Source organism: Nicrophorus vespilloides, unplaced genomic scaffold (genome assembly GCF_001412225.1).
Source record: "Nicrophorus vespilloides isolate i.1.1-1 unplaced genomic scaffold, Nicve_v1.0, whole genome shotgun sequence".
Classification (NCBI taxonomy): domain Eukaryota; kingdom Metazoa; phylum Arthropoda; class Insecta; order Coleoptera; family Silphidae; genus Nicrophorus; species Nicrophorus vespilloides.
The window spans coordinates 53,409-70,989 of record NW_017095704.1 but is presented as its reverse complement, the minus strand read 5'-3'; the positions used below and the strand labels follow the sequence as shown (position 1 = coordinate 70,989).

The 17,581-nt window shown below is 34.6% G+C and overlaps 1 protein-coding gene across 3 annotated transcripts; it reads left to right on the top strand.

The window, feature by feature from the left end:
• The first annotated feature begins 158 nt into the window (after positions 1 to 158).
• On the top strand, positions 159 to 15,275 carry LOC108560828 (protein bark beetle). 3 transcript variants are annotated; one of them, XM_017918541.1, is made up of 12 exons: positions 159 to 467; positions 557 to 889; positions 5,843 to 6,003; positions 6,066 to 12,169; positions 12,235 to 12,446; positions 12,506 to 12,861; positions 12,925 to 13,050; positions 13,399 to 13,413; positions 13,525 to 13,783; positions 13,847 to 14,054; positions 14,119 to 14,369; positions 14,426 to 15,275. In XM_017918541.1, the coding sequence occupies exons 2-12, from the start codon at positions 569 to 571 to the stop codon at positions 15,059 to 15,061; spliced, it is 8,649 nt and encodes a 2,882-aa protein (XP_017774030.1). In that variant the 5' UTR covers positions 159 to 467; positions 557 to 568; the 3' UTR covers positions 15,062 to 15,275. The 3 variants fall into 3 exon arrangements, with proteins under 3 accessions (XP_017774030.1, XP_017774021.1, XP_017774038.1); XM_017918532.1 differs by having other exon boundaries at positions 159 to 889; XM_017918549.1 differs by lacking the exon at positions 13,399 to 13,413 and having other exon boundaries at positions 159 to 889.
• The last annotated feature ends 2,306 nt before the right edge of the window (positions 15,276 to 17,581 follow it).

The window sequence follows — 17,581 nt, the reverse complement described above, 5'->3', positions numbered from 1 at the left end:
CCCTACGCACAATTAAGTGGTTAGTAAGTCTCTGTGATCACTTGAAATGTGAACGAGGAGTTTAAAGTTAATAGCCAGTAAGATACGCTCCCTAACGGTCATATTTCAAACGTTTCCCACCTGTTTCATACCTGAGCACAGGTGAGTGGGGCACTCTACCTAGTGGTCACGTGAGCAGAGTTTTTAACGTGGAAAAACAAGCCCAGAGACCGCGCCTATAGCAACGGACTAGCGTTGCTTGTGCCGAGGTGAAAAAATCGCGTCGAGGCATTGTTGTTGTAGTGTGCTCAAATTAGATAACCAGTGCACAAAGACTTCGATTTTCCGGAAGTGATCAATGAAATCGATGCGGTATTAATAAGAGACGAAGGCCCGTGCAGTTCGCAGATCGGAATATGTTATTGTTATTGTTGAGAAATACCATCGAAGTGGGAGATTGCATTTGAATAAAACGAAAGTTTTCAGACGTAACTAGAAAAGAAGTCGCTTCATTAATCAATAGCATAATCTAATCTCGAATTATTTATCTCCTTGTACACTAATGTACTATGCTTAGAGCGCGTCGGAAATGATTTTTTTGGCCAAAATGTTCGAGTTCAGTGTTACGGTCCTATTGGTATTCCTTGTGCTTCACGTTTCTTTGGCTGAACCCGTGGATTTGTGGACCGAGGAGAAGTATTATGGAGAAACGAAAGCCGCTATCACGACGGAGCATTCCGGTGGCATCATAGCGGACGAGCAGATAGTTTTCTCAAGAAACAAGAGTCCGTACTTATTGAAAAACGACTTGATCATCGAAAGGAACGCGGAATTAGTCATCGAACCAGGCGTGGAGATCAAAGTTGTTTCGCAAATTGGCATCACAGTTCGAGGCACATTGACAGCTATAGTAAGTAGCGAGATCTAATTGATTATTACTTGCGGATAAAAAAGTAAACAATCCGAGAGCGTGCAGTAGTCACAAGGCTTTTCCTGGTAATTTTTAAATTACCGGGAAATAAAAATGATTCATGAAAAGCTTTTCTTGGCCATCTATTTATTATTATTTTTTTATCTTATCAAACCAAAGCACGACCTGGTTTGTAATATTGAGCAAACAGAAGATTGTAAAGACCTTTTCAGCATTTCACTTGTTAAATTACATTCAAACAGGTGGCACAACAAATATTTGAGTTCCGATATTTCATTTTTCATAATAATAAACATACATTTTTCTATCAAAATATAATTTAAAGATGATTCAAACGTCCTTCAATATCATATTAATTTAATAATACTACGTGAGACACTGTTTAAAAATATTAAATTTTATTCTGAATAGAATAAACCATGATTCACGTTCATAACATTTCAGAGAAATCACGTTATTTATCTTTATTTAATTACAAATGTTAAAGTATATTTGTTGTATGCGCGACAGAGTTGTGATGCTGATTTATTGAATCTACGATCACGAAAAATGAGTGCGGGCATTTAATATTTTTGCACGAAACGAAAGTAATTTCATCTTACGCAAGAGTTAAAGTTCGGATACTTTTACAGTTTGAGGACTAGCAATTAACTAATTGATTGGTAAAAAATATACTAAAAATAGCAAGATTGTAATTACGCAATTTACTGCTATTATGTATCATTTTTTTCTACGACCGCGTTGGGTATTTCTGAATCACTTTCGCAGCTTAATTGGATCTTGAATTGCCTGGAACTCAATAGAAATAATGAAATTATTTTATAATTTATTGGAATAAACTGGAATTATTCATAATTTCATAACTAAACTTGGTAGTCTATATTTAATAATATACTACTACCACTTGATATCTTCTATATTAATATTCACATAAGATTGACATTTAAATAATAATTTGAATGAATGTAATATATTGTTGTTGCACAAAATAATTCCTTATAATATTTTCGACTTTTTGAATAATAAAATATTGTTTACTAATATTCATTTTTTTTCATTTCTAATTAGATTTAACAAGATTTCTTATTCGTATACATTCATAAAATATTGTACTTTATCTTTCTCTACATTCTAAATATTATAAACTTATTTCTAATTATCTAAGAAGAAAAGTATTAAGGTTTCTGTAACAATCATTGTTTATAAAAATAATAAAGGAATATTTGATTGTATTAAAAAATAAATCAATAATCAAGTATCTGAAAATGATTAAAATTATTTTCAAATAATCAAAAACCGATAACATTTGATAACATGATTTTGATGTTGTTTATTATTAAAATTAGTTTGTTCTTTTTGTATTTTATTATCTGCATTAAAACCATACATTATACATATTTTTGAAAGCAAACGAGGGTTAGATTGCGTTTCTTGATTCGAAAAATAACCTAAATAGTGATACAATCACGAACGGATGTACAAATATGCAAAAATTCTTTGTATAAGAAAAAAGACAGAAATACGATGATATCATCTACTTTTAACTACACTCAAAACTGTAAGGTCCATAACGTTAACGAAATTATTGCAATCATGAAGCGTATAGTTTTCACAGTGGATGACTGCTTTGGGCAACGAAATCAAAATCATCGCACTGTTAAGTCCAGTGACTCTCATCTGCGTGACTCAAAACGCCAATTGAGAAAAAAAAGAGAAGGAAAATAATCAAATAAATGTTGATACTACTAGATATTGAATCATCGATGACCTAAAAAAAAACTGGTTTTTCTTTCTCCTACGACAGACAAAACAATAATGTTCTCTTTAATCGCGTGGGGAAAGAGAAATAGAACTACTGTGATTCGATTAACTGCAAGCAAATTAAAAAAAAAGCTTGTGAAATATTCATGTTGCAATGGCACGATGCATCGAACGTCGTTGCGTAATTGTTACGCTTACATTTTTCTTTCTCTTTAATCACTAATTATAATTGAACGTATTCAAATACGTTTGTTAACTTAATAGTGTTAACTGTATAAAGATGTACATTTAAATTCAGTAGTAATAAAAAAATTCCTTGTAAAACTTCAAACGTGTTCCGAGTAGAAGATGAAGCGCGCACCTCGCTCGAACAAAACCTCCGATGAGTCATCTCACTTTTATAGATTCTACAGGTATTCCTCTGTGCGTTTCCCTTTCCGGTCGTTGTCTGCATAAAGTACCAATGCGAACATGCAAAACAAAAACATGTTTCTGGTTGCAGTCAATGGGATTGTTGTACGCGCCGAAAACAAAAACTGTGAACCATTGCGCTCATGCGGAACCTGATAAACAAAAACGTATCTCATTAAACACATGTTTTACCTATGTAATTCGATTACGAGGTAATTTAATTTAAACGCTTTGTCGCGATAAACAATTCCAATTAGTAAATCGGACGAACACGTATGGATTTCGTTGTTATAATGCTTCCAAATGATCCAAAACCTTGGGCTGCTGCAAAGCTTTCGTGGCGAAGCCATTCATAAATCAATAATGTAACGTTCTTGGATTGGTGAAAGGTAGCGAGGAATAAACAAACTGTGCCTGGAATCCTCGGTAACGGACGTGAATTCAAAGAAATGCGCATAGTTGCATTTATAAATTCTACTTAAAACATCTCATTCAATTATCGTGAACGGAAACGAACTGATTGCTACTGTAGAGGAAATTGAGAATATATCGTTATATCATAATGCAAAATAATACATACCACCATTATTTAAATGAATATAATCTTTATTATTAATATTGCGTAATCGAATAAACAATTAATTAAAATATTTGCATTCCAAAATTTTTATGATATTTCTATTTGAATTTATTTCAGTTTTAGCCAACAATTTTCTCCACTATTAACTTTTAACAATTGGGCTAAAAGAAATGGCAAATAATGGCACAATTTTCATAATACAAAAGCACAGATGTCCTCTTAGTATATGTCAATTTTTAAAGGAAATCTTTTAACAACTACAATTGATAATAAAAAAACAATTTCATTCATGACAATTATGAAAATTAATTCTCGTTAAAAAATATTTATTTAGTAATTACAATGTGTTTAAATATAAATTGGTTATTATACATATTTAAAAAGTACCAGGAAAAGAAATAACTTTATTTTAACGATGGTTTTACTTAACCCTTTCCACCCCATTTTTTTAGTTTTATTCAAATTTTTATAAAAGCACTTCTTTAATAATGAAAAATACATCTAGATTCTATTCACATTAGTTGCTTCCAATAGTTTTAATCATTGAAAGGCGAAATTGAATTTAAAAATTAATGGTTCTATTTGGAATCACTGGGCTGGAAAGGGTTACAATGGGAGATTGAAAAGGAAAAATTATAAAATACACAATAATAAACAATAATAATAAATATCTATATTGTTACATGTTGGCTTTTAAACATAGCGAACTAATACATTCAGTTGATTGATTCAAATCTCTCTACTATATATTTTCTAATAAAGAAATTATTTTAAGTATACATCTTTAAAAACGTATTTAAAAAATGAATACTTTACTCAAATTTCTATGCAATTCAGTGAACGAAACTAGAAAGTGCTATTAAAAAAATAGGTCATGGAGTTCTTAGGCGAAATAAAAAACAAAAACATTTAGTTCTATAAGTATCAATTCCTTACTTAATAATATAAAAATGTAGTAAAATAACATGATTGAAAATAAGAGAATTCTTGTTGTGCTGTCTGTTCACAATGACTGTAAATTTAATGTAATTACGGTCGTTGATTGTGGCGTTAGTAATTGTTTCTATGCTCTAAATGGTTTTCGCTGAGTGAACATGTTAATTGGGATTATCTTTAATAATGTCTTCATCATGTGAAACTATAATTATTGCATGGTTTATGCGGTGAAAGTACTAATTAAGGTTTCAATTGGTGATCCCTGGAGAGTGCAGGTCAACTGGCTGCTTTACATTCGTTTTGTAGGTGGTTTTGAGTCACTTAGAAAGGTTAAATATAATAAATTTAGCGGAGAATTGACAGAAATTAGTGACCTGAAGTCTTTGAACCGGGAAATGAAAGGTCGCAGCCAATAAATTCCTATAATAGTAGACCATAGATAATAGTAAGAAAGGAGGAAAAAAATAGAAGAAGAATTGTGGAAAGGAGTTAATGGGTTTGAGCAAATTACCTTAAGCCACTTTTGTTAAGTTCCAAATTGGGTTGTTTCATTGTGTGCTTTATTTGCTCCTCGTTTGCCTTCGTGCCTTTTGCTTGCGAGCAAGGGAAATGTTGCATAATGCCATTGACCTGCAGAATATACCGTAGAAGAGAAAGAATCGATGTTAGATTAAGATCCACCGTGTAGATAAAGTACCGTGACAAGTCTAGTTGCCTTTGTAAATTTCAGTCTTTCCTCAAGTTTTTTTCGCCGTTTTCAGCATTGAAAAAACCCAATAGCATTATTTTTATATAATTGTATGGAAAAGGGCATAAACAGGTCATGTAAATATACTTTGTTGTGTCTGTTCTAGATTTGACTATGTGAGGCAATTTTACAAAATGATTACAATAAAGATAATATGACAATAATTAAAGAAACCTATTAATGAAATAATGTTTTAATTATTATAAATATTTTAGAACTTCAGAAACGTTTAGCAATACTTAAAATGATAACTCTTTTTTTTAAATTTTGTAAATGGCAGTCAAATTAACATTATCCTTGACATTTATACGGTAAAAAGTGGCTTCTTGGAAACGTGCTTATAAAATGTGGAACATAATTGAAACAAAGGTACTAAACTGCCGTGTGAAATAGTAAACTGGGTAAAATAACAGGATTTTAATGTTTACTCTCTTTTTTTAATTGTAGATTTCAATTAAGACAATTATGATCTAAAATAAAACGCTTTTTGTTGCAGGGCAACCAGAATGAGCGTATTATATTGACCTCGGCTGAAGAACCTTACGGCTCCATTGCAGCTCAAGACATACGTCTGGTCGATGGTCCGAGTATATTGGCCGGAAGGGTGCAGATAAAACATAACGACAAATGGCGTAGCGTCTGCACGAATTCCAAGAAGTAAGTTATAATATATGTGTTTAAGACTTGTGTGTATTTACAAAGGTAATAATTTGCTGCAGTTGGACGTTAGCGGATATGAGTATAGCGTGCAGACAGTTGGGATTCCAAGGAGGGGAATTCTTTATGTGGCACAACAGGGAAATGCCTCTAAAGTCGAGGCTGCTTTACGAAAATCCCAGATGCAGAGGATCAGAAGAAACGATATTCGAATGCGATTGGCATACGCGACAGATGGGCTCCGGCGTTTGCGACTACCATCCAGATCTGGCCATTCGTTGTCTGCCCAGACACGAAAGTCCGAAGAACAATTGGAGAGGAATACGTTTCGAGAATGCCAGGCACGAGAAGATCTTAACGCTGAGCAACACTTTATTTGTTCCAACATCAAATTCCCGGCTGCAATTCGTTGATATTCAATATGCCGGAAGTGGAAGAGATCATAACGCGTCCAGCGCCTTGGAAATCATTGGCGTGCCACCAATTATCGATGAAGTTCAAGTTCTGGACTCGGCTTTCAATGGGATTAACGTGACGAGTCCAGAAGCGCCTTTCACCATCAGCAACTCGAGAATTAGAGCAAACCGAGGTTTCGGTATATTCGTTAACTCGAGTTACGGTTCTGCTCACATAAATAAGTGCACAATTAACGAAAACGGAGGCGATGGAATCAGATATGTGCATAACGAGGAGAGACCAGATGAAAGAATCGATAAAACGGATATAAGTGACTTTTGCACGTTGGCTACTGCCGCCAGTCAGACTTATCCCATACAAATCTTTGTAGACCAATCCGTTTTTACTTTGAAAGAAAAAACGTGCTCCAAGGTGTTCAGCACTCGTTACGGCAATAAAATAACCATACACTTTCTTCGCGCTGAAACCGAGAGAAATAATTCCGCTCAAATTGATGTTTTCGATGGATCATCGGTCAGCAAAAGACTGTTAACTAGTTTTCTAATACGCAACGGCACCAGACCTCAATCTGTGACTAGCTTTAGCAATCAGATTTACATCAAATTTAGGGCTGACCCGAAATTGACGATGTTTTTGCACATGAGACTTACATCTGGTCTCAGTAAGAGCTACGATTTGAATGTGACCAATTCCGACATTTCTGAAAACGAAGGAAGAGGAATCGCTTTTGACAATTTAAGAACACAATTACACATACACGACTCCAGTATTTCCAAAAACAGACACGTGGCTGGTGTCCATGTGACTAGTGGAGTGGGCGATATCAACGTGACGTCGAGCAAGATTTCCTTCAACGAAGGAGATGGTATCAATATTACATACACCGGGGGCAACAGAAACATTTCAAGAAGTTCAATTAGCTCTAATCAAGGGTACGGAGTTGCAATTTGGTTGAATCAAACCAAAGAAACTGAATACTTGTTCTTGAACCAAAGCAGTGTCGTCGAATACACGGAAGTAGTTAAGAATTTGGATGTTGGAATTTTACATGGAAATTATTGCTCAGAATCGTACATTAACATAACAGGAAACGTGGTGCAGCAGAATCTTAACGATGCGTTAGAAATCCTCTCATGTTGGATGAACAGCAACTCATCGACTAAATTGCAAATTGGACATAATCAGTTCATCGGTAATCAAAAAATGTCTATTAAAATATCACCAGCATTAAACCTTGATGGATACATTGAATTTAATAGTTTTAAGCAAGGTTTGCTGGGGCAAATTCTAATTAAAAACAAACCACTGGAAGAGTTCAACTTTCTAAAAACTAATATCCACGTGCAAAACAATTATTTTCTGAAAAATCTTGGTGTGTTCGTTGTAAATTTAGCGTTGAGTCCATATTCCGAAACGCAGCATTTACTGTTTACAAAGAATTTCGTAAAAGAAAACATCATTCAGGAACCATTCCAATCAGATACGATGCCGAAATTGAATCCTCGAAGTCGCGTTGCTGCGCCATTGGTGATTGGCTCAAATAATGTTAAAATATACAGAAATATTATTGAGAATCCAGGAAGCAAATACGAAATTGGAAGTCACCTAGAAGATCAAAGCAGAACAATTAATTGCACGTATAATTGGTTAGGATTCACGGATGAGGAGAAAATCTTCCACAGAATATTTCACCGTAACGACCGTTATAATTTGGCCAAGATCATCTTCGTGCCTTATTTGCTCCATAATTCGCACGCATTAACATCGAGAATTAATATGCACTCGATTTATCTTCCGCATTTTATTATGAAAAATTCTAATGTGGTAGGTGGGGAAATCGAAGGGGAAGAAACATTACCGCAGGGAGAGTATTTAGTTGAGAGAGATATAAATATTAGACCGGGAGGAAAACTAACTTTAGAGCCTGGAGTGTCCTTGAAGTTTCCGCCATCCATCGGCGTTATGATTGGAGGAAAATTGGAAGCGAGAGGAATAGCACCGGACAGCATTAGATTCACTTTAAAAGAGGAGATAGTATTTCAGCCGGAGAACGACACGTACGAAATAGAAACGGAGCAGTACAACTCGGAGACGGAAATCATTGAAATCGAATCCAAGATTCCCATCAGGCTGCTTGGCGGAAAAAGTCCGACGGAGGGAAGACTGCAAGTAAAAGTTAACAACAATTGGGGAACGGTGTGCAATTACGGATGGACAATAAAAGATGCGTCCTTGGTCTGCCAGCAACTAGGCTACACCTTGAATCCGCAAGATTGGTTCCTGGAACGCAATCAAATACCAGAAGCCGGATTAAACGAGTCTCCGATTTTATCGAACGTTCAGTGCACCGAATACGATACAGATTTAACTAAATGCAGGGCAGAAATTGTTTCGGATTTCGAGAATTCTTGTAATCACGACAACGACGTTGGCATCAGATGCTACGAGACGTCTTGGGCCGGTTTACGATTCGGAGTGCTTTCCGAAAGAAGTGATTTGCAGTTTATTACCATCGAGAAAGCCGGTCTATTGGATTATACTACGAGCACTTTGAAGCCGGCCCTGCAGATCGATTTTGCCAGACATAACTTCGAGAATATCAAAGTAACAAATAATTACCACGACGGTCTGGGTATTATGTATTCGGATATATACGCGGAGTCGGTGAACGTTGTGAAAAATTCGGAATTTAGCAATAACAGAGGAGCTGGGATCAGTTTCAAACAATTGGGATTAAAGGTTAGCGGTAGCTTGATCGAGAATAATCACATCGGGATTAAACATAATCCGGCGATTTCGAGCCTGGAACAAAGGGAATTGGCCGGATGGTTCCAGAATTTTGAACAAGATATCTATTACAGGCCTTTCATGATACCGCATGAATTAGATCACAATAACTTGATGGTCGATACCATGAAATATTTGGTAACTTCACCAGTCTTCGGCGATAACATCAAACGTAGTTACAGAATCCGATGCGATCCTGGTTACGTAATAGCAATACAACTTTTAAACCCTATACACAACCAAAGCTCGGAAAGCATCATGGTTTACGATTCGCAGACGTACAACGATTATTCCAGCATCTGGAGCATTAAAAGAGACCTTACCATTTTCCCTACAACTTCAAGCAGTCACGGGTTAATATTAGATTATAACAGCGGTTCAAATTCTCTTGGAGGAACGGTGATCATTTTAAGCTCGATAAGAGCACCCATCCAGGATGTTTACAATAAAATAGTAAAAGGCCCAATTCCTAGTTTATCAATGTACAACACTAAAATACGTCAGAATTATTATGGAATCGAGGTGAATTATTATAACCGATACTTCAACGAATTGGGCGATCATTTCTTGCGGAAGTCTAATGATTCCATGAAATTAATCAACTGCGATTTATCGCACAACATCCAAGAAGCGATTTACATCAACTCTCCGCATTGGGATTTGCATAAGAGTAACATTTCCGAGTTCACTCTCATGATTAACAACAGCTTAATAACAGACAATGGTAAGGGCATTTATCATTTCTCCAGAGACTTGCGATCTTCGAATAACCTATTCCACTACATTCTACAAGATGACACAATTGAAAGGAACAAGGCCGGTGGTTTTGACATAAATTTACCGTACGTTTGGAATTACAACGAAAACTTTACACATTCGGTTTACTTTAATAACAACACATGGAAGAGGAATAATAAATTTAGTTTAAACATCGATGGACACTTCGCTCTAGTGAATATTACTAAGAATAAATTTGTTGAAAATCTTTGCAAAGATGGTTTGATATCCTTTAAAGGAATGGAGAAGAAAATGTTAATTGACTACAACGAAATATTGGGGAATAATGGTAAATATATGGTTGAATTTAAGTCGGAGAGTCAATCGGAGATATTAGGAGATGTGCCTGCAAAGTTCATGTTTAACTTGCTCAAAGAAAATAAATATATTAACACGTTAAGAACATTCCAAATTTACCGAGACCCTACAAGCGTAATTCATTTCAACGGTATCCAGAAAATTAAGGTCAACAGAAACCTGTTCAATAATAATTTTCTTAATTACTTGTTGGTGGCTGGAATTAAGACTGCAAAACTGGACAATAATCTGGATGTCAGTGAAAATTGGTGGGGAACAAATGATGCGGTGGAAATAGAAAAAATGATCTTTGATTTCGACGATTGGAACAATCACGCCGTCGCTTTGTTCAGGCCGTATTTAATGGAAGAGGATTTCTTGGCGAGTCACTCATTGGAATTCGTGGCTACAAAAATACCTGACTTGGATAACTTGGGTGGACGATTGGAGGAAGATCTATTCCTGCCAAGAAGAGAGTACCCTTACAAAGTTCTTGCCGATTTAACTGTAATGCCAAAGGCGACTCTAACAATAGCACCTGGCGCTATTTTAGAGTTCGGTCCGAATGTGGGTATTTTAGTGCTGGGCACTTTAAAAGCCGAAGCTTTTAAAGGTGCTGAAATTATTATGAGGCCAATTTCGAGAAGTGCTAATTTAGAAAGTAATCGAATAGAAAAGAGGGACCTTGAAAAGTTTTCAGTCGAGGGTGGAATTCGACTTTGCAAAGGAGTGGAATGTTTGGGAGAACATGAAATTTTGAACGAAGGATTCTTGGAGTATTTCAATAAAACCACATTGCAGTGGGTCCCCATGTGCGACTCCAGATTTACCGAACGGAATGCCCAAGTGGTCTGCCGTGAGCTCGGCTTTGATTCATTGAGTTCGTTCTTTGAACACGACAGGAGGATCGAGTTCCACAGCAACTCCTTAACCAGAATTTGGTCGTGGCCCGAGCCTCTGCAGTGCTCAGGCACAGAAACGAAATACGAGGATTGTCCTCTCCGATTAAACGGACAGCAGTACGGACATTTCCACAAATGCTCATGGGATTCTAAATTCGTATTCGTCCGGTGCGAGAAATCACAAAAGAAGTCGAGTTACTGGGGTGGCATACGTTTCGCCAATTCCGAATTCGAATCGCACATGTTCGAAAACAGATACCACGACATACACACCCATCAATCGGTGGTAAAGGAAGAATCAAAAATGATTTTCGTGAAGATAATAGGAGCCGGCATTTTGCACAACGAAAAATCTCCTGCAATTCAAAGCATCATCAAGAGTCCAATCATCAATTACGTGAATGTAACGGATTCAGCTTTCCACGGTATCAATTTCATTTCTCCGGCGCAAACATTGAATTTGCTTTCAAATCACGTTAAAAAGTCTTTGGGAATTGGAATAAGCGTGCTTTCGTTGACGGGCGAAGGAAGGGAAGCCGAGGAATCGAGTTACACACCTTTGAAGAATCTAAACATTCCTTACAATCTCTTCAGCTTGATCGACATTTGCGACACCACAAAGGAAATCCGAGTGGAGGAACGCGTTTTGATATACTACAAATACGACAATCATCCGGTGAACTGCGTGAAGATATTTAAAAGCGCATACAACATCAAACCGTTCGGCTTCAGGCTGCTCCAGTTCAATCTCTTCAACTCGACCAATAAATATGGGATTCCGGATTTCATTTCCTTATACGACGGTGAAGTGTACAACGTCACCTCGAAACTAATAACGCAAATCACGACGAATTCCCACAACGAGAAAAGAATGTTCAAGAGCAAAGGGTCAAGTTTGAGCATCAAATTCTTCGCTAATGGAGCTAGTTCAAACCACGGATTTATAGCCGAAGTCGTGACTCTCCCCATTTCAGCTATTGGATTCAGTGAGTAGAAACAAATTATTCCTAAATTCTTTTAAATTTATTAATTGTGTAATTGTATTTTGAAGATCGCGATGTTCAGCATAATATCACGTACAGCGTTATGGAAGGAAACAGGGAAGGCGGCTTGGTTTACAATTCCGCCGGAGAAGTGAATCCGGTGGTGACGATTGACAAGAATCAGTTCAAAGATAATTGCTTGAAATTGTACGGCAACTTCACTACTTGCAAAGCGGCGGTCGATGTGGATGTGCAGAACACCCAGACGGTATTCTTCAGGGTAATTTCTACTTTGTCCGTCGGATAGTTCATGTTTTAGTTGATTTATTATTGTTTCAGAATAATTTGGTGTCTGGAAATCAGGGAGGCTTATCAATTAAGGCCGATTCGCGAGGTTCGGCAACTTCCTTGAAGGGTACCATAGAGAACAACCTGTTCGTGAACAATTCAAATTTGCCCGCTTTGTACGTAGAAGGAAGACAGTCATCGCCGTATCAAGAAGTTACGATATCACGCAATTACTTTACTCGGAACGTCGCTCAATACGAGAACAATATCGTTTTGAAACAAGTCGTCTCCATTTTCACTTACAATTACGTGAAGAGGAATATCGGAATGCAGAATTTGGAAGTATCGGGATTCGATAAAGTCAGGCTGCCAATTTACCAGACAACATCGCATAATGGATTTTATAAGTAAAAAAAAAACTTATTCAAACTCATTCTTAAACTTTCAACTAATCCGATATATTATTTCAGCAATTATGCTTTAACTAGGGACAGCAAGGCGACTATAGTCGCAGGAACAGCAGGACAACGTTACATCGATAACATATTCTTTAATCCAGATAACGATTACGAAATCATGACGGTGAACAGATCGTTGTAAGTACAATACTTTGATATTTCCTAATTGTATCGCATGCATGTAACCCAAAGTAATTGTTTGCATTCGAAATTATTTCTCTTTATGTTATGTTTGCCAAATTCAAACTTATGAATTACTGATTGCCTTTTCAAATTTCATAAAAAAAATCAATAATTATAAACGAAAAATTGAAAATTCAATTTAGAATATAAATTACATTGAACATATTACAAAAAAATGCCTATTGTGTAGTCCCGTTTCGCACCGTTTTTGATTTATTTTGTTTTGTAGTGCATTCACAATTTAAACTAATTCGCATTTTTTTTTATTTTCTATGTTTTTGCATGACTGCATGAACACAAAAGGTTTAACTTCAACAGGTAAGAAGAAGAATCTTTTTATTATTTTTAAATTTTGTTTGTTATGTAATATTCGACTTCAAATCGATTCATTATTAATTATTATATATTAATTATTGATTGACAATTTAGTACATTGGAGCTGTGGAAAACCAAAATCGATGCCTCTTACAACTATTGGGGCGTGAACACGACGCTGGCAGTTTCTGGCAGAATTTGGGACCAACTGGATGATCCGAGATTGCTGGAAGTCAACTACCAGTCTTATTATATGAACAACGAGACTATTTTAGAAGGAAAATGCCCACCTGGATGGGCGTTAGTTGGGGATACATGCTACATCTATATTGGGGCTCCAATGAATTTCTATGAAGCGCGAGCTTTCTGTCAAGTAAGTTTTGAAAGTGATGCTTTTTACTTCTTTTCTAAATATTTATATAAATGTTTGTTTCAGGCCGATAACGCTTCGATGCCTTTCTTAGTTGGCAACGTGAATTACTTAGCTTTATACGATTTTATTAGAAGACAACAGCAATGGTATTTGTATTCTGATAAAGTCTGGATACAACACATTGATATGATCAACTCGTGCACTTACTTTTCTTACCAGAGTGTTGAAAATGATGATTGCCTTCAGAGATATCCGTTCGTTTGTGAGATTGGTAATAGAAATTATGATAATTTAAAAGATTTTTTGTATTAATTAATATTATTTTTCTTGTTTAGATCCCAAAGTTTTTATAGATCCGCTAGTCTGGAGAGGAGATATTATTACTATAGGTTCAATAACTGCCAGCGTTTTAGCTTTACTACTTTTGTCTATAGTCATAATTTGTTGGTGGAATAAATCAAAGTACCGGCATGCTCAAAGATTAGAGAGAAGGAATAGCATAAGGCAAAGTTTGCATTCTTTAAGATCCGTCGGTTCGGCGCATGGATTCTCCGAATTAAACTACCGAAGAAAGCCCGGTCAATTGGTAAGATTTATAATAATCTCTCATAATTAGATTTAACATATTTGATGATTTTGCAGAGTACACGATCGACAGATACTCTAACGAAGAATTCAGACTATCGAAAAATGGTCAGCAACGGATCAATCGACAGCATGGAGAAATCCACCTATAACTCTTCGATCGAAGATACACAATCGTACGACATGTACGAGCCGCAAAATCCGAATCCTAACAGCAGTTTCAGCTGCAACACGACCATCGAATATCATAAACCGCAGTACGCGCAACCGAACTTCAATTTAGCCTACAAGAATGAGGGCTTCAAAGATAATTCAACGTTTGCAAGCAACTCTCGAGCTGCTAGCGTCCAGGAAACGACAATCAGCGATGACACCCCGATTGTTCATTCGGAAAGTGCAGAAACTTACCCGGCCAACGACTACTATCACACCGACACCCTTCCTTTGAATCGACCCAACGAGAACAATTACACACCTAATTTCCTTGATGAACTGAAGAGCAAGATGCCGGTACAGGAGACCAGCTTCGAGCAATTCCCCGAGCCGACCAGATCGAAACCGGTGATCGATCGATCGAAATCAGAAGCCCTTCTTGAGACCAACTTCGATTATGACCCCGAAGAGCCCGTCCTGAATCAGCCGATCAGAGAGTTCAGCAGGAGCAAAAGCCAACCGCTAGAAACTGCCATGTGAAATCAAGTGCTTCTTAAAACAAATTAATAAAAAAAAAATGTGATAACTAGCAATAATGGTTCTAAATAATTTACGAAACAGAGATTCATTTATCTTAACAAAAAATGCAAAACGACAAATGTGATACAAATGACTATTTTTTTATATTACTTATTTATATTCGTATAAAATAATTTTAAGCGGAAAAATACAGATGTGTTCGTTTAGTATTTAGCGTAACGTTTAGATTTTATATAATTGTATATAGATTTTTTTTATACTATATATGCACTATAAATGTTAAGACTGCATATAAATAAATTTTTATATTTGAAAATTTGTAAAACAAATAAATTTAATACACTCACTATTATTTTAATTTTCCAGTTATTATCGTACTGGTTAAACTTACGTTAATGATTAAATATAATTTGCAATGAGGGTTTGCCTCGATCAACTTTTGGAAGTTGTAAAAATGTTTAAATTCGATTAGTCTTAAATATTTCATTGTAAAATAAACAAGATATATTAAAGGTACCTGAGACTACCAAACAATTAAAGAAAACATTTTTTTAATCAATATTTCTGTAAATTTTAAACTTAATTATAAATATAATATTTCTCATTAAATATAATTAAAATAATTTTAATAAAAAAAATCTTTTTTAAGTTAAGTACAAAAATAATAATTGTGTATAATTTATTAATAATACCATCTAAAAATGTATATTTCATATTTTGATATATTATGACAATACTAAGCAAGTTATTGAGTGAATTGGCTAATAGAAAATTTGCAACAATTTACTCATTTTAAGAAATTCTTAAATTTCTTGACAACTGAATCCAACACAACTTCGTAAACTGAATCAACATCAGATGATATGAACTATAAAAAATCATTCCTTGACATACTAACTAAATTTAATGGTATTTCCTCTATCCTGTACATTTTCTAGAAAATTATAATAATGCCCTACTAGGCATGTTCAAAAGGTAGTAAATTGCGTATACCACCGCCACCACAGGGTTAAGAATTCACACACAAGAAAGATTTTTTTTAAATACAAATATTTAAGAAAAGACAATGTTGTATATTAATAATATATTGGACTATCAATTTTTATTATTTAAATGACTATGTTGCAATATGTTATGGAAACGCATACATATTAAGATTTCAAAAATAAACATTTTTCTTACATCAGCAAATATTATTTATTGCATTATGATAATATAACAGTTTCCTCTTTGGCCTTTGCATATGATATGAGCGTATTCCATGAAAAACAACTGGTTGAAATTTTATTTATTTTTTTTGGAAATCTAGATTTGTATATTATTTTTCTTGTACTTTGCTGAAGAAGGAATTTTTTAGTTTCGATAAAAAAAAATCTGACATGGTAGGCAGTAAATTAGTCACTAAGTGATGAAACAAAATGCAATTCTTCAAAGATGTTATAAGAAAAACTTTAGTTTATTTTTGTCCTGTTTTAATTATATTATAAAAAATATATGATTAACGAGGTTTAGATAAGGATAATTTACATGTACTGATATAATTTCGCATTTACGTTCATTATTTTTTTTATATATATATATACATGCTTTTTATCAATTACATTCAATGATAAAAACATATTGTTTTAACCTCGTCTAGAGTGTTTACTTTGTAATAAATAATACAGAACATTTCCAACATCTGTAAAAGATTTTGAAACAAAAATAAATATCTATTTTACTACAATCAAATCATTATTTATATTATATTGTTAAAAATATAAAAAACTAGTGCTATCAATATCATTACGCTTGAAACCAAAACGGATTACGTAAGAATTATACAATGTGCATTCTTGTAAAATATATGGCGAATGTAAAAAGTGAAGTAGTTTGCGTTTATCAAGTTAGTCAGCTTAATGGCATACATTACATATTTGGAAATATCATCGCATCATTAAACTGGCAAGTTTTAACAAGTATTCAACTTGTCTAGAGATATTTAAACTTGTTTATCAAGATGTCAAGATTCTCATCTAATTTCTAATGAATTAAACTTTTGATGACATATCAACACTCCACCTAATAACTTTTTAAATACTTACAAATCGAAGGCGTTAATATTGATAAAAAAAATATGTTTAATATTTTTCCAAAAGTAAAAAATAACCATAACAAAAACCATCACATTTCTATGAACATTTTGGTTAGAATCATCTGGAAAGCATAAAACTACATTATACCGATTTGCTATAGAATAGGACAAAAGCTGTAGTTACACAAAACCCATAACTAAAGTGACCTTTTTTATGATGTTTAAACCAGTTTCAAACCAGGTTCTTGGATATTTTAACACTGTATGACAACAAAAAAATGAAAGAACAAATATTTTCACAATGAATTACCAGTATTGCTTGTCCCAAGCTTATGTAAACACATGTCTTTAGCCCTGTCTAAATTTATTAACTATACAACTGCACACAGTGTTCAATAGAAGAAATAAGTAAATAAATCTTAATATTTAAAAGAGTAATTCAAGAT